Source organism: Triturus cristatus, chromosome 2_2 (genome assembly GCF_964204655.1).
Source record: "Triturus cristatus chromosome 2_2, aTriCri1.1, whole genome shotgun sequence".
In the NCBI taxonomy this organism is placed as follows: Eukaryota; Metazoa; Chordata; class Amphibia; order Caudata; family Salamandridae; genus Triturus; species Triturus cristatus.
In genome coordinates this window covers 90804609-90829112 of record NC_140582.1, presented here as the reverse complement: position 1 = coordinate 90829112, position 24504 = coordinate 90804609, and the positions used below count along the sequence as shown (strand labels likewise).

Below are 24504 nucleotides of genomic sequence, written 5' to 3'. Positions count from 1 at the left end.
CTTCGGGCGGCTCCGGTCCGATGGCGCTCTCGGCTCCGATGACGTCGGCCGGCCTGGCCTCGATGTCGACTTCCGGCGACTCCGGGGTGCGATCCTCACCCCCGACCTCCGGTGCTCCTCCTCACAGGCTCCGGGCGACTCCGGAGTGCGATCCTCACTCCCGACCTCCGGTGCTCCTCTACCTCGGTCTCCGACGACTCCGGAGGGCGGACTTCACTCCTCCGATGACGCCGCTCGCTCGACCTCGGTTCACTTCCTCCTCGACCTCTGGTATTCCTCACGACCTCCGTCGGCGCCCTCTCACGACCTCAGGCGGCTCCGGGTACGACGTCTGCTACTTCAGTCAGCGCCGCTTCTCCACCTCGGGCTCCAGGTCTTCAGGCTACTCGACGCCGGACTCCAGGGAAACCAGTTTCCAGGTCAGGATCTTGCTGCTTTCTTGGTTCTAAGGCCTGTTCCTGCTGTCCAGGTCCTTAGGATAAGTTTCTTCTGTCTTCTTCCCACACAGGGCTATAGGCTGGGATCCATCAGTAGGGACAAGTATCAAGGGTGGGTTTATGGACCCCACTCCAGGCACAAGTTTCCACCCCTGCTGCTTCACTCCTTCCTCCTTCACTGTTGTGCTCCTCTCTCTTCACCAGTCAGGTGCCAACTGCCAGCTCCAACTGCCAACTGCCTCTCTTATCCTCCCAACATTCTAAACGGTCTCCAACTGTCACAGAGTTCTGGAATCTCCTGGAATGTTCTGGAAGGTGCTGGTAGGTTCCAGTGGATGCTGGTGATGTCACAGGTGGCCACCATTTTGTGCTCCAGGCCCTCAGACAGAAGTTTCAGGGGTAGCTAAAATGGCTCCCTAAATCTGTAGCAACACGAAAAAGTCTGGTGGTTCCCAAAAAGGAAAAATTCAAACAGGGTTTGAGGCAAAAGTGGGACAAAATAAATAATGATGAGGAGGGACCACCCAAAGGGCTGACAGGTCTAACAGTGGGCATCTGGAATCCAGGGTACCACATTGGTGGGTGTGCCGAAAAGGGGGTTATTGGATATCCATACATGGATGGTGGGGGAACCTTTACCCATCAGTTCTCATTGCTGCCCCAACTGTCATTACTCAAAAAGCTATTTGAAGAATGATGTGTCCTGGGAGATGTGATGGAACCTTCGTCTGAAGAGAGCTTATGCTACATGAGGTAATCCTTGTGCTCGTTCATCTGGGCATTGATCTCCGAGAGCTGTGAATTGAATGCTGAGATACTGATCCCAGCTTTCAGTGCAATCCCTGCAATGTTGATGTTGATGATGAGTGCATCAGACAGGAATTTGGCCATGTTGATGATAGGAATGAGCCAGTAATGTGTGTATTCCATGCAATTTGTGACCATTCTCTTCTGAACACCATATCATCAAGAAACAGGCGTGGTTCTGCCGTCACTAAGAGCCCGTTGGGTGCTATATTGGCTCTGAGGTACTCTGTTATGATGGCTGCTTGCATGGCTTTCTTAACTTATTGCTTCTTTAGGGCCGTGATGGAATTCCAGTCATCTTGGTGGTTGCTTGTTGGTGTGCTACCGTCTGCCCCGAATTAGGATGGTGTTTTTAAAATCCAGAGTTACCAAATTACCTTTGAAAAGGGCACAGACCAATCACAGGAAAGCTCTCTTGGAGAACAACACAAGAACCACTGAAGATGTCCTTACTTGTGTGACCACCTTCACCTCCAACTCCGATCAGATCAAATGCACCCTCATGTAACATTGGGGTATTTTATGCACTGGGTACCTTTAGATTCCACAGTCACAATTCACTTTTAAGTGTACCCAGAGCAACCTGAAGGACCTCCTGGTATACATGAGACCCCATGTTCAACAGTCCCACATGCAGAAAACCTTGTGGGCCTCACCACCTGTCACAGGACACTATCCCTGTGGGTCCTGCTGGGTATGCCCACTCACTAAACATTCCAAAGAGGTCAAGTTGAGCCTCCAATTCACCTGGATACAGGAAGGTCACACTAACCGCAATACAAAAAAACCTGTATTGACCTGATCACCTGCCCATATGGCCTTCATTACGTGGCAATGACCACGAGGGCTATCAAAGCAGGAACATTAGAGAGCCCAGGCAATATCTGCTGCAGATGCAGCACTACAAGAATGTGCAATCACGTTTGTGACTCAAACCACTCTCCAGATGACCTACAGTGGACGATTTTAGAAGCAACTAGCTCATGGAGCTTTGTTAACCTTTTCAGAAAGGAGCAACAGTGGATTTTCTGCGTCTACACCAACAGCAAAGGGGCGAACAATGAAATCCATTGGTGCGAGGTGTAATTCCCCAGTCAGTCCCCTGCGACATCAGATACTCCCTTACCATGGAAGTATTAATATTCGCTTCATACATGGTATCTGATCTAACATGTCACCACTAACACCATGTCACATATGGGACGCCCTGCTATGGAGTCTCACACATCACACTAAGCCGTGCTTATGATAAGCATTTTGCAAATAGGCATGGGCTCTTCTTCATTAACACAAACGTTTATGTTGATACCAAAGAGGCGGTACCCCCCCCACCCCATTAAAACATTAAACTGTCTTAGTCTACTGTTTTAGACACTGCTGTACTAATACCATTGATGGCTTTGGGCATTTGACTGCCACACACTCCAAGATAGCTGCCACTGAGGGATGATACTTTCACTACACCAGCATGCGAGGGTTCGCTCCTATTGGCTCGAGCATGCCCCTTCTCTGCTCCTCATTAGCCATTGGCCCAATAGTGGTCTCCAAGCATCCTAATATATTGGAAATAGACCACTTGGCCGCCCCATCTTACTTTTTAATGAGGAGGCCCATATTTCCAACATGTACGCAGATGTCAATATACCTAGATTCCACCATGGGGGATGGCTAGCGGTTATCTGCACCCAGCTTTCTCTCAGTCACTATATATACGAGAGTAATTAGGTGCACCATAGTTTTCTACTACTGTCACTGTCCATTAAGAAAACATTCAACAGTCTCAGTTTACTGCTAAGATGCCGCCTTTCAAAAACCATTGTTGACTTTGGGTTGGCCGGCATTTGACAACTACACATTCCGAGATGGCCACCTCTGTTACACCAGCATGTGAGGGGCTTGCTCCTATTGGATCAATATCTTCCCTCCTCTCCTGTCCTCATTGGCCATTTTGTCATCACTCTCGGCCTGCGGCCGCACGCACCCCACTTGAGATCAATCACTCCAATTACCCTCACCTTAAAAGGCGGGTCTTCTCCTCTGCTGAGTCTCTATCCAGGTGACCGGAGGAAGGTAGGTCTCTTGCACTCTTTGCGCAGAAACCACATGAGCACGGTTGCTTCTCTTGAAAACTCTCAGCTTTTCCTTTTCTTTTCACCCTAGGGTCATTTGGGTCCCCTTAATTTACAGTTTCTTTATGCTGAGAATCATTGCTCTTTCCACAGTCAGCAGCTGAGCTCTACCCTCTGCTTTTGACCCATGGGGCATTATAGATTAATCCAAAGGGTAAGACACATCATTCACACCTGAGGACAACTAATCACTTATGATACACTGTGTAACACCAACACAGATTGGTTTTATGTTGTTTGTTAGACCAATATCCACCTGCCTGTTCTGTTAAATTATATGTATCAGCATATGTTTCACTTCTTTCACGTTGTAGCAACTCATCAGCGTTAACAATAGCATGTGCATATCTACCTTAGGAGACACTATGATACAGTGTGCTGGAAAAGCGATCCTGGTCTGGTGACCCATTGGACCATACATTCAAAACATTTGTTTACTGTGTGTTTTCTCTATTTTCTCATTTATTTTCTAGGTTGGATGATCAATTTTAAACTTTTTGAACAAGGTATTTTCTTCCAGGGGAATACCTACACGGCATATTATGTCGTAAGTGTGGGGTAGGTTTATCCCCCTTTTCATTTAGGTCCTGAAGAAGTAGCGGAGATCTATTTTGGGCCATCAGTCGTGAAACATGTCAACCTGACCACACTTACAGAATACATCATGTCCCTGTAGTAGCCCCTACCAAATTATGTGTTTTTTAATCCTGCCAGGAGAACCATCACATTAAAGTCCAGTTCGGTGTATCTTAGACAGTTTTAGTGTCTCTTTATTTCACTATACACATTCACTCCATACATTCAAAACGCCCTCACACTGGCGCTTCTCATCAGACGTCAAAAAATAAAAGATCTCCGCTAACGCGACCCTTTGTGGAGCCCTACGAGGAGCAAGCCCGATGATGATAAATTTTATCTTCATGAATGTGTGGGGGTACAACAAAATAATCCTTAGGATTCCTGCTTCTACACTCGGATTTTTTTCTTCTTCACTTTCTGAAAGGAACAGTACCTCCACTGTGTTTTGCATTAGCACTTTCTGAGCCTAGGTACTGGACCTTTATTGTCTCCCACTTCCCCCCTTTTCATTGTTTTGAGTCATATTCATGGCCATGTACAAATCTTTACAATGTCCATAAGATATAACATAACATTACATAATAAACATTTCTCTCAACTCATTAAAAGCTATTTCAAAGTGAAAGACGTCGTGTGTAGAGTTTAATCAAAGATGAATGCTCCTCTATAAGTAAAACCCTCATAGAGTGGGCAGCAGTTGCTGTTTATTATGAACTCGGACTGTCTGTAATTCACCCCCATATTAGGGTTTTATTTTCCGGTGCCTCGGTAAGTGCCTCGCCGCCTGTGATGATACTGCGCTGATCTTAACCTTCCTTCGAAGCATGTTCTTATCTGCCCGGTTCGTCTTAACTCCTAACCATTCAGTAAGTATCAAGTGTATTTCTTACAATAATCATAGATCTATTCCCCTGCGGTAAAATGTCACCCTGTAATACCAGAACAGACACATGTTGAGAAGGAAGTCATATGGGACTGAGGAGCATCTGGGTGTACATTGTTCAGGTTTGTAACTTTATTAAAGGAGCTTGATGGTAAATTAATGATGACAGATGAAACATTCCTCACTCAGCACTTCCTCTCATCCAAAAGTGTGATATCTACTCCATGGATAGCCAAATCATATCAGACTGACAACCCCCCACAGAGTAGACGAGGACTAAGTTAGTAGAAACTAGACAAATAGTTCCTTTGTTCAGGTGACCACTGCTGCATTTCATCAGGGATAGCTAGGTGCCTCTTTAGGGGATCTCTCCTGATAGATGCAAGTGATTGAATAAGATTAATCAAGTTTAATCAATGTATAAGATAAAGCGGAGGTATGTCTAAAGCTATGTAAAAGCTTTGAAATTATTCTCTCAGAGAGACGTACTAAAAAGACAACAGAACTGTCTGGTTCTACCTGTTGTCAGGGGGGGTTCTCAAGGATTGAAGGACAAAACAGAATCTGGTGTAATCCCGGCACAGTAGACTTGAGGAAGAAAGGATAAGCCCCCCTGCCAAAGAAATCTCACTCCTTCGTCACAAAGAAGGCTTGTGAACTGAACTTTCCTTGCAGTTCCTTTATATGAAACACTAGAGAGAGAACCTAGTGACGGAACACAGATAATGACTGAACTCTCATCTTCTTATGTGTGGAGAAGTGTGGCTCACTGGTTAGAGGAGGCAGACCTGGAAGCAGAAGTCAGCCCGGGACCAGGGTTCAATTCCCGGCTCGGCTGGGTCTTGAGTCCATAAATGTCCATGGACTCGATAATTCTCGCTCCAGTGCATACTTGACTCATGGGTTCACACTCTGCGACTCTGGGCAATGGCTTGCTTAATCTCCACATGGGCCCCTCGCTGCGGGATGCCTGGCTTTCACCTTGCGGATGCCCTGCCGGGTTATCTCACAGGGGAATACCAGGACGGGTTCCCTAAGCAAGCGCTTAGAGACCGCTTGGTGATTTGCGCTATATAAATTCCCGCACATTTACATTATCCAAAGATGCTTCTTCAGTCCCATGGCAAGAACGCTCCAGCATAGTTGTATAAGAGTATCCATAAATCATGCTTTCTGGGCACTGAATATATTTGCTTTACTAGTGGAGAATCATTCGCCAATGCCAGCTGTAAACACTGAAGGTCCAATCAAGCACCCCATCTTTATCCTTTCTTTCTAATATGGAATCTCTTGTCCTAAAGATCTGTGTTTGGTAATGACTCCCTGAGACTGTGAGTTGTCTTTCACTCTTTGCAGGATATAGTAATAGGCTTTCAAACATGTGCCAGAGTTCATGAATTAGAATGCCGTCAAGTACTTGAAGAGTTCAAGGGTTCCCTTTTTGCTACTGAGCTGGTAAGAACCATGCATTTCTTTCTGTGTCATATTTTGAACTTTCCTCAGCAGCGTTGGTTCACATTTGCAAAAGTGTATTTTACAATTAGATAAAAGTTTACAAGAAAGAAAAGCAAATATATGTCTAAAGACTTATGCGGTCTACAATACAGAAAACAAAAATGTATCAAATAGATGGCCAGTGCAGCCTCCCGTGCCTGATGTGTATATAACATTTGTTGAAACAATATTGAAATTTGTTTGTAAAAATGTATTTTGAAGGCACTTATGATACCAAATGCAACAACCTCTTAAATTCACCATAAATGACAAGTAATTAAACCTTTACTTCCTCCATTGCATTACTCATGACTACAGAAGTGACAGAGCACAGACGGAAAGGCCGCTCTCCAAGACAACTCACATTTAGGAATGTGGGTGTTCAATACAAGACCGGGTCTAATACCATGCCCTGGACTCAAGGGTGGCGGGGTGCTCAGGATCAAACGTCAGGCATGGGTAAAGGCTGGGCTCTGCATCCCCAGAATACAGAATACAGCTACATTGAGGAAAAGGACGGGGATGAGTGCATATTCCAGGGGAACAACCTTTACAATGCAACTATTACAACGCACTACACTTACAACGCAACTTTTACAAAGCAACATCCACTACAACGCATTCCATTACATCGCATGACACTACAACGCATTTTTAAAAACTACCTTTACAATGCATTCCATTACATCGCATACTACCTTTACAACGCATACCATTACAACGCATAATATTACATTGCATTTAAGGTAAGTATTACTATTCTTACTCCAGGGGGTGCAACAGTAGGGGAAGTATTGGATAGTATAGGGGTAAAACCCCTACACTATCCAACACTTACCCTACTGTTGCACCCCCTGGAGTTAGAATAGTAATTTTTACCCCTATACTATCCAACACTTACCCTACTGTTGCACCCCCTGGAGTTAGAATAGTAATTTTTACCCCTATACTATCCAACACTTACCCTACTGTTGCACCCCTTGGAGTTAGAATAGTAATTTTTACCCCTATACTATCCAACACTTACCCTACTGTTGCACCCCCTGGAGTTAGAATAGTAATTTTTACCCCTATACTATCCAACACTTACCCTACTGTTGCACCCCCTGGAGTTAGAATAGTAATTTTTACCCCTATACTATCCAACACTTACCCTACTGTTGCACCCCCTGGAGTAAGAATAGTAATTTTTACCCCTATACTATCCAACACTTACCCTACTGTTGCACCCCCTGGAGTAAGAATAGTAATTTTTACCCCTATACTATCCAATACTTACCCTACTGTTGCACCCCCTGGAGTAAGAATAGTAATTTTTACCCCTATACTATCCAATACTTACCTTAAATGCAATGTAATATTATGCGTTGTAATGGTATGCGTTGTAAAGGTAGTATGCAATGTAATGGAATGCGTTGTAAAGGTAGTTTTTAAAAATGCGTTGTAGTGTCATGCGATGTAATGGAATGCGTTGTAGTGGATGTTGCGTTGTAAAAATTGCGTTGTAAGTGCATGCGTTGTAAAAGTATGCGTTGTAACGTCATACATCCCATATTCCATAGCACACAGCTTACTGTGTTCAAAACTGCTGCTGAAATAGTGACTGGCCCTGGCCAGAAGGCAACTGGTTCTGGCACTGGTGTGTTGTATTACAGGATTAGCTGTCCTCTCTTTTGGCAAGGTGGAGGGGCCTTCATGAGGTCAACGTGAACAACCCACCCTGACACATGGGTATGGCAGTGTGATTACATTATAAGGGCTGAGCGAATACTTCTGATGGCGCCCAATGCTATGTTGGCCAAAATACTGCGTCCAAGTTATTAAAATCAAATAGGAGCGATCAGTCAGATTTAATTGGAAGCAAGCCTTCCTATAAGACCCAGCAGTGAGATTATAGATGGGACTAAGAGGGTCTGCAAGCAAGACGGGGAATCTTGGGGTGTAAGCTGCAGAGGGCTGCGTTCTTCTCTACAGGTTTTGTCCTCACCCAGCAGAAATACTCAGTTTACTCGTGTACTTTCTTTCTGCTCTCCTCCTTCGACTTTGTGCACATGTTCTTGTTTAACAGGGTGAACACTGTAATAATGATAAATTATGTTTTCATTTATAGGTCTTGTAGCTGTAGTTTTATCATTTCATAGTGTTGCCACATGTCTTTAAGATAGTACTTTTAATAAATTAATAACCCAGGCACAAATAAATATCACATAGGCCCAGGGCTTTAAGTGGGCTGGGTCTTGCCGGTGCACCAGCTGTTCTAAAAAGCATGTGCTGAGACCTCTCCCTATCGGGCTCTCTATTTGCCCACACCCTCCGGGCAGAAACCTCCGTTTTGTTGGACTCCTGTTTTCACTGGAATGTCTGCTCTGATCCCACTGCTTGAAGAACTAATGTTCATTGCTGCTGGGAAGCGTGGCTCTTTCTCCAGTGCAGCACACTGTGCAGAACGGCAAGGCACTTTCTAATATAATGCAGAGTACATCATTACAGTGTTCACCACAAATGACATTAACTTTTATTGTCCTCTACTAGAGAAGGTTTCTACCCTCCATAAGCTTGAATACGTTTACAGTCAAGGCAACTATGATGCTTACATGCTGTTGTTACACAAAAGGACATATTCCCCAGCCAGGGCACTCCAAGGCCACGTTATGCTGTTCTCTTTTTAATCTGTCGGTTTAAATAGAGCGAACTTTGTCCGAGGGCACTAAAGCACTTTACATGTAAACCATAAGTTTTTACGTGACAACTGTTTTGCAGGAAGAAATGCTTTGAGTGTGTAATCAAGCCGGGAAACCTCTTGGGGTAGCTGTACACCTTACAAATTCAAAATAATAATGTTAATAATAATCGAGGTATTGGAACATGTATTTTGTTAAACGCCAATGTTGCTAAAAAGAAGTTGCACTGAAAAAATAGCTATGAGAGGAGGGCTTTACTTGAATATCATTCTTTAAACACAGGAAAAAACAGAAGATGGCCTATTTAAACTAACCTTTGCAAATCCACCTTTTGATAGAGAAAAGACTTAAAAGGAAACAAATTATTTGAAAAGGACCGAGCACGTTTACCCTCAGATATAGCCAACAGAAATACATGCCATTGACAAAGCCGACAGCCCTGGCTTGTTGGATATGTCATGTTACTTGCTGTATTATATATCTGGATGCAATGACAGAAGCACCAACACACCAGTGGGGCGGCACACTATGCAAAAGCACATATTTTTAGCTTACGTGTTTTAAGCCATGTGCTTATTTATATCTGCCTCACCCTTTTGAGAGACCCACCAGTGTTTTCATCCCACATAGGCCCTTTGTCGCAGGCCAGGGTTTATTTCACAAAGCACGCTCCAAACAGTAACTTGCTACATTCAATTTTTCTTCTTTCGGAGCGTGATGAACTGGCAACTGTGGTAAACGTTTATGCACATGGTAATTCAGCATTATTCACAGCTGGGTGAAGCATAGTGATATCGTGTTGGATATTTGCATAATGCACCCTGGCAGCTGGGGTTGTTGCAAATTGCTGGGGCCTTTGTTTCAATTATTTTGTGGCTGGTCTTGTTAATTGTTCTCTGATTCTAACTCCTGTGGCCTTGAACCCCTCACACCGCAGTGGAACTGAAAGTGCGAGCGATTAATTGTCCTTTGCTACCGCCCACCTGGGCTATCTGCAGGTAGGGCCGTTCAGTGTATAGTCTGGCCCACACTGAAGCATCCTCTCACTCCGTGTGCCGCCTGTTCAATAAAATGTGAACATCAGCTACTTTTCTTAGAAAGTAAATGTGGGTCAAAAGGTTGGCATGTGTATGGAAATGAGTGGCAAACTGTACAGTACCACACTATAAACATTTTGGCAACAGTGGAAGTCGTTTTACAATCGCTATCTGATCTGAAGAAACCTGCTACATGTTTCTTTTCTTAAATAGGATTATACCTTAATTGCATGTACAGGTGATTTTCCTAGGATTACATTTTTGCATGTGTGCTGCTTTTGTGGGCATTCTCCCAAGGACAGGATGATATGTTGCACATTTATTAGCACTGATAATTTCATCCACTGCCCCTATATCGTGGCCAAAGCACATGCAGCCATTTTCTTTGTGGGTCATACTGCTACCATCGATTCATAAACCACAATATCTGCTTGGTCACTCTATCTTGCTCTCTGCCTCACTCTGAGAACACGGAAGAGAACACATTTGCACTGGCACAGTGAAAGCATTGTAGCGCTATTCAAGTATCTCTCTGATGGTAAACTACACAGCTATTTGAAGTCATTTTTTTTAAGTCTCTGGCTGTCTCAAATTGAGACATACTGCATCTAGTATATGGGCTTCCGCCTGTCCATAGGCTTTCCATTTGCTGCCACCATCGTCACTCTTCAATTTTGTCCAAATAATTCTACAGCACGCCATGCCACATATTTCCACTACAAAACTTCACACCACGCCACACAATTCCACAACAAAGAATTCCAATCTATCACATCTCTCACTTGCACTATCACCAACCCTGTCATCTCTCCCCTACACACCCATTGCCCCCTCATCTCTCCCCCACACTCCCGGTACCATCTCTCCTCTCGCAATACCACCGCCCCTCTCATCCCTCCCTCACACGCCCTGTTTCCTCTCTATACTGCCTGCTCACACAGGCTACCTTCCTATACCACCTCACGCTCTGCACTCCCCCCATATGGGCCCCTTCTACTCGTACCTCTATCTCTCTCTGTCTCTTACTTTCTCTCACCCTTCTCTCTCGCTCTCTCACGCTCTGTTCCAACCTCTCTCATATGGTTCACTTCAAGTCTTCAAGCACAGTTTCTTTCCTGGCCTTTTCAAACATTTCCGTCCCTCAAACCCACGCTCTCCTCCTCTTCTTTGGGTGTATTTTACGTACGCATGTGCTCCCTCTTTATGCATCTGTGGCTTGCTCTCCCCTTCTTTCTCACACACTCTTTCTGCTCCTCTATCTCAAATTCAATCATCACTTCATGCACAAACTACCTAGTCCTGTGTATCTTCCTTTCTATGTATTCTGTGCAGCTCTCACCCTTTTCTATTCACCATGCCACATAATTTCACCACAGAAATACACCATACAATTCCATCCCACACAATTCCACAACTAACAATTCCAATACAACCCACATAATTCATCTCAATACCACATACATCAACAACACTCCAAACCAAGGCACATCGGTAAAAGGCTTTGTTATTTACAATGTCAATAGCTCTAACTCTCGCAAAATGAAGACCTATTGCATTGCAAATGTTTGTTAAATTATCCAAGCCAATAACTGCACAGGTCTCTGCTTATTGACTGAGGGGTACGACAGGGGTGATGAAGATGCTCAGTGGTTAACAAAAGTAAGGCAATGAAATGCTCAGACTAGATGAATAGTTTAGAAAAATGCACCAGCGCCAAAAAAGGGGGTGCCTACCTTAACCAAAAGCTGTCGATCCAGAAAAATGTAATATGATTAGCTAAGAATATGTCAGCAGTCCCAGGTCTTTCTAGGTAACTTAACACTCTGCACTGGTATTGCATGTATGTATGCATAGATATTTCTGTAATCTGAACATCAGAAATATTGGAGTGTTGATGGATGGACCAGCCCATCAAATAATGTGCTCCATTTGGATAGGGCAGTGGAGGCATTTACTCCACTGCCCTGGCAGACATACAGCCCACCATATTGAGGGATTTCTGCCAGCCTGAAAATTCCATGCTAGTTTGTAGGACTGGAGTTAAAAACATCAAAATTTGTGTGAAAATCCAGCTCGCACAACTGCAGGGTCAGCTTTGACAGTGAAGTGAACAGATTAGTGGTGTTTCATTGCTATTGCACAAGAGGCAATTCTTGTTGATTTGTCCTGTAGCTGGATAGTAATTTCTGTCTTTAAAAAAAATAGTTTTGATTGTGTTTTTAACAATATCAAGATCACAATACTGTAACACTGCACCGTCATCCACCCCATGCTCCCCTTGCACAACAACCCATTTAGTTCCAGAATACCATGAAGTAGACCCCACTTAAGTCAACTGCAACCAGTCCGGTAAACTATGGATGGATCTGTGCTCCAGAGAACTGTGTGCTTTCCCCCAAGAACTTCCTATGGGTTGTCAGCTCTGGGTATGTTTTTGCCGCTCTTTCCACTGTCCCCAGATTCTATGATACTTTTGTGGGCATCCTCTGGACCTATGCACTGCTTCCTTAACTAAAGAGCAGTAATCCATCCCTCTTAGCCGTTTTGAGATTGGGGGGCCCCATGGATCTCCAATGGCCTGCTATGTGACATTTAGCCAAAACACAACCTATCCCAGCCATCAGTTTTTGTCCCCTTACCCATCCCAACCGTGGAATACTTCCATGATTCCCAATTTGGGATTGCGTTCTATCAGAAATCGACATACCATTTCTAGGTTGAAGAAAAGCAGGTTCCAAAACACCCGAATCACCCGGAATTCCTATACCACATGCAAGAGAACCTCTGGCCTGTCCGCAACTGAGATATTCAGGGACACTGTTGCTCCCCACCCTCCACAGCCTGTCAGGGGTGTAATACATTCTATGAAAGTATTTAATCTGGTCTAATCTCAAGCAAGGCAATATTTCCAATTCTCCAGTTGCCATTGTTTGCCTCAATCCATTTGTTATCATCCAAGGGCCGCAGGCCCGATTCCTTTCTTTCCTGCAATTTGTTTAGCAGGTCTGGAACGTTTATCACCAGAGTTCGGCATAAGTAAGATCTGTCCTTCCTACCAATAGCTGACATCATGAGTCAGATTTCTTATGGGCTGTACCCTGTGAGAGCTGATATGTGTGCCTTGTGCCTGACCTGTAATTGGTAATTTTGATTATGCATCATTAATTAAAACCGTTGCATACACATAGCATAAGTGATTAAATAAGATTGATTGTTAGACCTGTCAGCCCTTTGGCGGTTCCTTCCTCATTTTATTATTTTTTTTGTCCCTTCTCCCCTCCTCATTTTTTCTGTCTACCTAACTTTTTAGGTGCTAATGTAGAGGTTCTGGGCGCTTTTCTCTCACTACCTGAGGGAAAGGCGCAAGGTGCTCCTCTGAGGGAAACTAGGGAAGGGAGGTGAGATTCTAAAATGGTGGCACCAACTGTCACCTCAGCACCTGGACCATGACTGCCATGTGGGTTTCCAGAACTTTCTGGGCCCTTCTGGCAAGTCAGGCCCAAGGTGATAAATAGAGGTGACAGGTGGGCGGCCATTTTAGAAGAGAGTGGAGTAGCCAGTAGCCAGGAGTAAGGCACCTGAGAAGGGAGGTGGTTGCACTAGTCAAGGAGGGACAGGTCTCAGGGCCTGCGGAGTTTCCCTGGCCGGTGATAACACCCCCAACCAGCTGACCGGTCCCTGGAGGCTGCCAGCGATTTCAGTTACCCCAGCCTTGGTGGAGAACACAAGGAAGAGCAAAACCCTGAGCCCTTCATGCGGGCGGTGAGCCATTGCCAGGGCCACCCCCTTCTAACACTGTGATCGCCAGGACTACCCTTCCCGGAACCCAAGGAAAGTTGCAAGTGCCGGGCCCTGAGAGCTCCGTCAGGCTCAGCTACGGTGTGAGACGACAGAACCCCCCCCCCCCTCTTTCTTCAACCTTCCATCCCCCTGAGAGCTGCCTTCGAAATCGGGCCGCTACCCTCGTACCAGATCGCGGGACTGCCAGGTGATCATCGGCGGTGATCTGTGGTGAGGAGTGGCCGAGGAACAGGGACGTCACCAGTGACAGCGGGGGTAGGAGGGAGCGACGCGACAGACAGCCGGGTAATCCCTAGTCAGGAAGTGCCAGCCGAAGAGCAGGGAAGCCGCAGGCCGAGTCACCTGACCAGAGCGCCGCCCCCCTGACAGTGGTGTGAGGGCGGAGGCTGCGCACACACAGGACGCGCTGCTTCATAGTGGTGAGGCGGGAGCTGTGGGACGGCCGACGAAGTAGACTTCCTGTCAGCTGACCGGTGAGCGAGGGGCTTGGCCTCCGGGGGCGGAGTAGGCGCCCCGTCGTCAGCGAAGGAACGAGCTGGTGAGAGGAGTTCCGTGTGAAGAGTTTATTTCCCCCCCAATTCCCAGCTGTATGCGAGGACACACCCCTCTCCTCCCGGCCCCGTAACTAAGGAGGAGAAGCCTGTCCTGCAACGTGGTGAGCAACTGGATGGCAACCTCCTGTGAACAGTAAGCGGGGCAGCGCTAAGCAGGCGAAGGGGTGGAACGGTCTCTGGCAGCGTGTAAGAGGAAAGCCCTAGGGAGCGCTTGGTAGTGACTGGCAGTATAGCGCCACCTTGCACGTGACTCCAGAGAAGGAGTAGAGGAGACGCAGGTTGCTGGGAGAGAGGGGTAATGTGGAGCTGCTCCGTGGAAGAGCTGAGGGAGCATTGTATAACGGAACAGTAAGGGGGAGAGTAGCTCATTGGTTACCAACAACTGAATGAAGGCATTGTAACCGAGAATAGTCAGGATAAAGAAGGGCATAGTGGGTAACTGGGGGTCCAGCTTTGCAGGGGTTAGTCACCCCCCCCCCAGTAACCAGGAGCCCTGACCGGTAGGAATATTCCTGGCCTGAGGTTGATCTGGTACTCTCTGGAATTGCCGATTTGATTGTAAGATGTTCTTAATGAAAAGTTTAATGTGAACTGAACTGACCAGTTGTGCCTCCAGATATTGGGGACTGTTAATTGTGGAAGTGAATTGAAATGTACCTGTGTTTTACAATTTTTAAACAAAACAAAAGAACATTAGATGAAAAGTTAATGATGATCTGAAACGACCGGTTGTGTCTTAAGTGTTAAAGTGAACATCTGATTTAAATAAGATAAAGTCTTGGAGTAATCTTCAAAGTTAATTCGGTGTAGTGTCTTTATTTTTGGATGGCGCTGCGCAGGATTGCGAACTGAGTAGGATGGAAGCACGAGAGGCCAAATGGAGATGTAAGTCTGTTGACCTGAGCCAAGCTACCCCTAGGACCTAGGTCCAACAGATTGGTGCTCAGCGGTGGGATTAGTTATTCAGTGCTTGCATCCGCTTAGTGGCAGTTTTGCGCGCATCACCACCTACACTGGATTGTTTTGACTGGAGTTTTCTCCAGATTGTTTCTTAATTGGAGGTTTTTAAAATTGTCCTGTGGATTCTTCTTCTTGAGTAAAGTCCTTGTTAACTGTGTTGGGGTCCCATCTGGCAGGATGGAATTCGAAGTGGGTAGGCTGGAGGAGTATACAGCGGCCCAATTGAGGGAGTTCTGCCAGGAACGGGGGGTATTCTTTAAGCAGGGGGCGAAGAAGACAGAGCTCCAGGCAAGTTTAAGAGCCTGGGTTATGGCCCACCCTAGCGGGAAACGGGAAGAAGAACCAGGACTAGATCTCCAAGAAGAACCAGGACTAGATCTCCAAGAAGAACCGGAAGTCCTTCTTCCCCCTGGGAGCGGAAATATGGACATTGGGTCCAGGGCCCCATCAAGAGTGGGAAGTAGCGCCTCAGGGGGGAGCCTGTCCTCTGCTGACCTAGTTGATCGGAGGGAAGAGAGACAGCTTAGAATGGATCTGGCCCGGTTGGAAAAGGAGAGGGAGGAGAGAAGGTTCCTCCACGAGCTTCGCTTAAAAGAGTTAGAGCTCAAAGCCCTTCAACTTGGAACCCCCAGCAGTCCAAATGGTGGCAGCATACAGAGAGAGGTCCCGAGAGAGTCCAGGCCCTACCTGCCCAAAGATGTGGTTGCTAGCTATGGTATAGGGGATGATATTGTAAAATGGCTGGCTGCTTATGAGGTCTCTCTAAGAGCCCATGGGGTCCCCGAAGCCCAGTGGGGGGGTGGCCTGTATAGGTATATGCCTCCGGTGGGGAGGGATGCCTTGCTAGCGCTAGAACAGCCAGACCAGACCCGGTACCCCGTTATGAAGATAGCCCTAGTGAGGAAATTTGGGTTGACCCCTGAAAAATTCAGGCAGAGGTTCCGGGGTAGTCAGAAGTTGTCCACTCAGAATTGGGTGGATTTCTTGGACTATGCCCGGAAAGCCTTAGAGGGCTGGGTGCAGGGTAGTGAAGTCAAGGACTATGAGGGACTGTACAATTTAATCCTAAAGGAGCACCTCCTCGAGAAAAGTTTTCCAGAGCTGCGTCAGCACCTAGTAGACAGCAAGCTCACCAATCCCAGGAAGCTTGCAGAGGAGGCAGATATCTGGGCCAGTACCCGGGTATCCTCAAAAGGGACTGGAGGGAATTTCCAAGGGGCTGGACAGGGCGCCCCCCAGAAGAAAGGGGGGGAAGACAAAAAGAGGGAGTTCTCTAAAGGCCCCCAAAAGAGTTCACCAGGGAAGGGAGTAGGATTCCCTCCTAAGGTTGTTCCCCACAAACCCCCTTATCCTGACCGTGGTCAGCAGCCTAGGGTTGTCCGATGTTACGAGTGTGGTGAGGTTGGGCACTATAAGGGGGATGCCAAGTGTCCCAAGAGACCACACCCTCCCATTGGAGGAAAGACCCCTGGGGTGGCGAGTGTAGTGCTCGGGGAGGAGTTGCCCCTAGATAAGGGAGGTGAGTGGGCAGGGCTAACCCTAGTGTCCTTAGGGGATTGTGAGATGGTTCCTAAGACCCAGATGCCCTCGAATACTACTAAGTACAGGCAATGGGTCACCATCAATGCCCAGAGGGTGGAGGCTCTGAGGGACACAGGAGCCAGCATGACTATGGTAAGGAGTCAGCTGGTGTCCCCAGAGCAGGTGGTCCCCAATGTAGTCCACCCGGTTGTGATGGCTGACAACCGAGAGGGTCACTATCCGGTGGCCCAGGTTCCCTTTGAGTGGGGAGGGGTTGCGGGTCCTCTACGAGTTGCGATCAGCCCTGCCATGCCGGTCGACTGCCTGTTGGGAAATGACCTTGAACACTCGGCGTGGAAGGAGGTTGAGTTCAGGGCCCACATGGAAATGTTGGGGACTCCTGAGTGGACGTGTGCCCACACTCGGTCCGTGACCACCCGTAGAGGGGATTCACAGAGGTTGGAGCCTGGGACAAAGGCCCAACCAGCTGCCGGAAAGGGTAGACGGGGACGGGGAAAGCCTGCCCCGGCATCTGACCCTCCAAAGGTGGATGGGGCAACTAAGGTGGTCCCGGAGTCTACGGAGGGGGATGTAACGTCCCTGGAGGGCTTGCCTACCCCTGCAGACTGGCAGGTGGAGGGAGGACCTACTAGGGAAGAGTTTTGTCGGGCCCAGAAGGAGTGCCCTACCCTTGAGGGTTTACGGCGGCAGGCCGAAGCCCAGGCAGCGGGTAACGATTCAGGGAACTTCCATATATACTGGGAAGATGGACTCCTGTATAGCGAACCCAAGGCTCCGGTGCATGGTTCATCCCGGGCCTTGGTAGTTCCCCAGCGTTACCGAGCCTTCCTATTAGGACTGGCTCACGAAATACCCTTGGCAGGACACTTGGGACAAGACAAGACCTTTGCTCGACTTGTCCCTCATTTTTATTGGCCTCAGATGAGGATTGCGTCAGATACTTTTTGTAGGACGTGTGTAACCTGCCAAGCTAGTGGGAAAACAGGGGTGAAGCTGAAGGCTCCCCTGGAACCACTGCCTGTCGTTGGTACCCCCTTTGAAAGGGTGGGCATCGACATTGTCGGGCCATTGGATCCACCAACGTCAGCCGGTCACAGGTTTATCCTGGTTCTGGTGGATCATGCCACACGGTACCCAGAGGCTATCCCTCTGAGGACCATTACTGCACCTGCGGTGGCACGGGCCCTTATGGGAATTTTTACCCGGATGGGATTCCCCAAGGAAGTGGTGTCGGACAGAGGTACCAACTTCATGTCGGCATACATGCGGGCTATGTGGAAAGAGTGTGGAGTTACCTACCGGTTCTCCACTCCTTATCACCCCCAGACTAATGGTCTGGTGGAAAGGTTTAACAAAACCTTAAAGGGCATGATCCGGAGTCTGCCCGAGAGCCTGCGGAGGAAATGGGACGTCCTCCTACCTTGTTTGCTGTTTTCGTACAGGGAGGTACCACAGAAGGGAGTGGGCTTCAGCCCCTTCGAGTTGTTGTACGGGCACCCTGTGCGTGGACCCCTCAGCCTGGTGAAGGATGGATGGGAAAAGACTCCCAGAAAACTTCCCCCGGATGTGGTGAGCTACATGCTGGCATCTCGTAGCCAAATGGCTAGGTTGTGGAAGCAAGCTTCTGAAAACCTAGAAGCCAGCCAAACGGTCATGAAGGAATGGTATGACCGTAACGCTCACCCGGTGGAGCTGGAGCCTGGCCAGAAGGTGTGGGTGATGGAACCTGGAGAGCTTAGCGCCCTCCAGGATCGCTGGTCAGGCCCCTTTGAGGTGGTTGAGAAAAAGGGCAAGGTTACCTACGTGGTAGATCTTAAGACCCGCAGGCAGCCCCATCGGGTGCTCCATGTCAACCGCCTCAAGCCTCACCAAGAGAGACCCGAGGTCACGTTAATGATGGTGACTGATGGGTCAGAGGAAGAGGAAAGTGAACCTCTTCCTGATCTGTTTGCGTCCCGAGAGAAGGATGGATCGGTGGAGGGAGTGATCCTTTCACCGTCACTAACTCCTGAACAACGGAAGGACTGTCGCCAGGTACTGGAGCAGTTTGCTTCCTTGTTCTCCCTTATTCCGGGAAGGACTCATCTGTGTACCCATGATGTGGACACAGGGGACAGCCCACCTGTGAAGTCCAAGTCCTACCGACTGTCGGATAAGGTGAAGGCTAGCATCCATGAGGAAGTTACCAAGATGCTAGAGCTAGGAGTAATTGAGCCTTCAGGAAGTCCCTGGTCCAGTCCGGTGGTACTGGTACCCAAAGCTGCCCCACCGGGCACTACCCCAGAACTCCGGTTCTGTGTGGATTACAGGGGACTGAATTCAGTGACAAAGACAGATGCTCATCCTATCCCGAGAGCGGATGAGCTCATTGACCGGTTGGGAGCTGCCCAATATCTCAGTACCTTTGACCTCACATCTGGGTACTGGCAGATTTCCCTGACGGATGGAGCTAAGGAAAGGTCAGCCTTCTCCACACCCGAGGGTCACTACCAGTTCTGTGTGATGCCCTTCGGGCTCAAGAACGCCCCTGCTACGTTCCAGCGATTGGTGAACCAGGTCCTCTCTGGAATGGAAGCCTTTTCAGTTGCGTACCTGGATGACATTGCTGTCTTCAGCCGCAGCTGGGAGGACCATCTGAGTCACCTGCAGGCCGTTCTTCAGGCTTTGCAGCAGGCAGGTCTGACGATCAAGGCCAGTAAGTGCCAGATCGGGCAGGGGTCGGTAGTGTACCTCGGTCACTTGGTGGGTCGGGGCAAGGTGCAACCCCTCCAGGCCAAGATCGAAACCATCATGGCCTGGGAACCCCCCAAGACACAGACAGAGGTTCGGGCCTTCTTGGGCCTCACTGGTTACTATCGACGCTTTGTCAAGGGATACGGTACCATCGTAGCCCCCTTGACTGAGCTCACTTCCAAAAAGCACCCTCGACGGGTGATCTGGACCGAGGGATGTCAACAAGCTTTTGACACCTTGAAAAAGGCCATGTGTGCGGCACCTGTTCTCAGGGCCCCTGACTTCGCCAAGGAGTTCATTGTCCAGACGGACGCGTCGGAGCACGGTATTGGAGCAGTGCTGTCGCAACTTAATGATGAGGGTCTAGACCAACCGGTGGTTTTCCTATCTAGGAGACTACTCCCCCGGGAGCAGAGGTGGAGTGCAATTGAGAGGGAAGCTTTTGCGGTGGTGTGGGCTCTGAAGAAGCTGCGGCCATACCTGTTTGGCTCGCATTTCCTGGTTCAGACCGACCACCGGCCCCTCAGGTGGCTGATGCAAATGAGGGGCGAAAATCCCAAGCTGTTGAGGTGGTCCATTTCCCTACAGGGGATGGACTTTAGGGTGGAGCATCGCCCAGGAGTAGACCACGCCAATGCTGACGGTCTCTCCAGGTATTTCCGCCTTAGTGAAGAGGACTCCCAAGGGGTTGGGTAGCTCTCCCCACTTTCAGCTGGGGGGGACGCGTGTTAGACCTGTCAGCCCTTTGGCGGTTCCTTCCTCATTTTATTATTTTTTTTGTCCCTTCTCCCCTCCTCATTTTTTCTGTCTACCTAACTTTTTAGGTGCTAATGTAGAGGTTCTGGGCGCTTTTCTCTCACTACCTGAGGGAAAGGCGCAAGGTGCTCCTCTGAGGGAAACTAGGGAAGGGAGGTGAGATTCTAAAATGGTGGCACCAACTGTCACCTCAGCACCTGGACCATGACTGCCATGGGGGTTTCCAGAACTTTCTGGGCCCTTCTGGCAAGTCAGGCCCAAGGTGATAAATAGAGGTGACAGGTGGGCGGCCATTTTAGAAGAGAGTGGAGTAGCCAGTAGCCAGGAGTAAGGCACCTGAGAAGGGAGGTGGTTGCACTAGTCAAGGAGGGACAGGTCTCAGGGCCTGCGGAGTTTCCCTGGCCGGTGATAACACCCCCAACCAGCTGACCGGTCCCTGGAGGCTGCCAGCGATTTCAGTTACCCCAGCCTTGGTGGAGAACACAAGGAAGAGCAAAACCCTGAGCCCTTCATGCGGGCGGTGAGCCATTGCCAGGGCCACCCCCTTCTAACACTGTGATCGCCAGGACTACCCTTCCCGGAACCCAAGGAAAGTTACAAGTGCCGGGCCCTGAGAGCTCCGTCAGGCTCAGCTACGGTGTGAGACGACAGAACCCCCCCCCCCCTCTTTCTTCAACCTTCCATCCCCCTGAGAGCTGCCTTCGAAACCGGGCCGCTACCCTCGTACCAGATCGCGGGACTGCCAGGTGATCATCGGCGGTGATCTGTGGTGAGGAGTGGCCGAGGAACAGGGACGTCACCAGTGACAGCGGGGGTAGGAGGGAGCGACGCGACAGACAGCCGGGTAATCCCTAGTCAGGAAGTGCCAGCCGAAGAGCAGGGAAGCCGCAGGCCGAGTCACCTGACCAGAGCGCCGCCCCCCTGACAGTGGTGTGAGGGCGGAGGCTGCGCACACACAGGACGCGCTGCTTCATAGTGGTGAGGCGGGAGCTGTGGGACGGCCGACGAAGTAGACTTCCTGTCAGCTGACCGGTGAGCGAGGGGCTTGGCCTCCGGGGGCGGAGTAGGCGCCCCGTCGTCAGCGAAGGAACGAGCTGGTGAGAGGAGTTCCGTGTGAAGAGTTTATTTCCCCCCCAATTCCCAGCTGTATGCGAGGACACACCCCTCTCCTCCCGGCCCCGTAACTAAGGAGGAGAAGCCTGTCCTGCAACGTGGTGAGCAACTGGATGGCAACCTCCTGTGAACAGTAAGCGGGGCAGCGCTAAGCAGGCGAAGGGGTGGAACGGTCTCTGGCAGCGTGTAAGAGGAAAGCCCTAGGGAGCGCTTGGTAGTGACTGGCAGTATAGCGCCACCTTGCACGTGACTCCAGAGAAGGAGTAGAGGAGACGCAGGTTGCTGGGAGAGAGGGGTAATGTGGAGCTGCTCCGTGGAAGAGCTGAGGGAGCATTGTATAACGGAACAGTAAGGGGGAGAGTAGCTCATTGGTTACCAACAACTGAATGAAGGCATTGTAACCGAGAATAGTCAGGATAAAGAAGGGCATAGTGGGTAACTGGGGGTCCAGCTTTGCAGGGGTTAGTCACCCCCCCCCCAGTAACCAGGAGCCCTGACCGGTAGGAATATTCCTGGCCTGAGGTTGATCTGGTACTCTCTGGAATTGCCGATTTGATTGTAAGATGTTCTTAATGAAAAGTTTAATGTGAACTGAACTGACCAGTTGTGCCTCCAGATATTGGGGACTGTTAATTGTGGAAGTGAATTGAAATGTACCTGTGTGTTAGACCTGTCAGCCCTTTGGGTGGTCCCTCCTCATCATTATTTATTTTGTCCCACTTTTGCCTCAAACCCAGTTTGAATTTTTCCTTTTTGGGAACCACCAGACTTTTTAGTGTTGCTGCAGATTCAGGGAGCCATTTTAGCTACCCCTGAAACTTCTGTCTGAGGGCCTGGAGCACAAAATGGTGGCCACCTGTGACATCACCAGCATCCACTGGAACCTACCAGCACCTTCCAGAACATTCCAGGAGATTCCAGAACTCTGTGACAGTTGGAGACCGTTTAGAATGTTGGGAGGTTAAGACAGAGTGTTGGCAGTTGGAGCTGGCAGTTGGCACCTGACTGGTGAAGAGAGAGGAGCACAACAGTGAAGGAGTGGGAGTGGGCTGTTTCCAACATAAATTGGTGTTCAGTGGTGGGATAGAGCTGTGCCTACGTATACTCAACAATAACTGTGGGTAGTCCATAGGCCTACACCGGGAGTTTTCTCACAGCGGCCTTCCTAATTGTGGGTTTTTGTTTTTTCCAAATTTACTCTGGTGGTGGGAGGAGGTATTATTAAAGGTACCCCCCTGCATTGTTACTGCACAAAACCTGTCCTCTAACCTGAGTGGGCAAGATGGAGTTTGTACTAGAGAATCTAGAAACGTACACTGTGGCCCAACTCAGGGAGTTTTGCCAGCGGGAGGGGGTGTACTGTCCCCCAGGAGCAAAGAAGGGTGCACTCCAAACCAGCTTAAGGGCTTGGGGGGAGGCACGCCGAGAAAGCAAGGCTGAGGAGGAAGACAGGGATGGAGAGCCTGACCCCGAGGGGGCTGAGATGTACCAACCTGAGGTGGGGAACCTGTCAGCAGGGCCCAGGACACTTTCTAGGAAGGGCAGCACTGTCTCTAGCGGGGGCTTATCCAGCGTGGAGTTAGCAGATCGGAGAGAGAAAAGACAGCTCACATGGGATTTAGCAAAGCTGGAGAAGGAGGAAGGAGTGAAGCAGCAGGGGTGGAAACTTGTGCCTGGAGTGGGGTCCATAAACCCACCCTTGATACTTGTCCCTACTGATGGATCCCAGCCTATAGCCCTGTGTGGGAAGAAGACAGAAGAAACTTATCCTAAGGACCTGGACAGCAGGAACAGGCCTTAGAACCAAGAAAACAGCAAGATTCTGACCTGAGAACTGGTTTCCCTGGAGTCCGGCGTCGAGTAGCCTGACGACCTGGAGCCCGAGGTGGAGAAGCGGCGCTGACTGAAGTAGCAGACGTCGTACCCGGAGCCGCCAGAGGTCGTGAGAGGGCGCCGACGGAGGTCGTGAGGAATACCAGAGGTCGAGGAGGAAGTGAACCGAGGTCGAGCGAGCGGCGTCATCGGAGGAGTGAAGTCCGCCCTCCGGAGTCGTCGGAGACCGAGGTAGAGGAGCACCGGAGGTCGGGAGTGAGGATCGCACTCCGGAGTCGCCCGGAGCCTGTGAGGAGGAGCACCGGAGGTCGGGGGTGAGGATCGCACCCCGGAGTCGCCGGAAGTCGACATCGAGGCCAGGCCGGCCGACGTCATCGGAGCCGAGAGCGCCATCGGACCGGAGCCGCCCGAAGTCGACATCGTGAAGAGACTGCCCGACGCCGTCGAATCGGAGGTCGAGATCGAACCGAGGCCACCGACATCGGACCGGAACCGCCTGCCGGCGTCGTCAAAGAACTGACATTGTGCCGAGGCCGCCGAGACCGAACCGGAACCGCCTCACGGCGTCGACACGACTCCAGCGGCGTCGGAACATCAGAAAAAGGGCAGTAAGTGGAGTAGAGGGCGCCTAAGGCCCTGTGGAGACCTGAGAGACTGCTCTAAGGGGCTAGGGAGGTGCTGAAACCAACCTGACTGTGCAAGGGGTGAACTGGGACTAACCTAGAGAGGTTGTGTGGAGAGAGAAAGCCAGGGCACTGGTATTCCCCCCTTTGATCTACCTCAGATTAGGCCTCAGCCTTGTCCCAGCCAGGGAGTAGCCCCCCTCAAGCCTTCCACAACCCTACAAGCTGTGCCTGGGCCCTATCAGCCCTTAAGAATTGAAGTGTCATCTGATTATATGAGGGTTGCGGTATACTTTTAATTATTTATTGGGGATACTGTATTTATTGAGTTTTTACCTATTTATTGCTGCACTATATTTATAGGTCCACAGGACTTGTTGGTGTACAATATTTATTGGTACAGTATTTATTGCCTCAAAGTATTTAATTGTCTGTATATATTGCACTTGTATTTATGCCCTGTTATTTATGATCACCCCTATTTATTTCATCAAACAGCCAATATTTATTTGACCTGCACTAATTGAAACTTGTATATTGTG

The 24504-nt window shown here is 49.1% G+C and overlaps 1 protein-coding gene across 1 annotated transcript in view; it reads left to right on the top strand.

The window, feature by feature from the left end:
• The window catches only part of LOC146861920 (maestro heat-like repeat-containing protein family member 2A), a 141258-nt gene that overhangs the window by 95045 nt on the left and 21709 nt on the right, over positions 1-24504 (top strand). The window contains exon 15 of the mRNA XM_085643210.1: positions 6192-6290. Coding sequence (XP_085499336.1) covers positions 6192-6290 — 99 coding nt within the window. The remainder of the gene's footprint in view (positions 1-6191; positions 6291-24504) is intronic.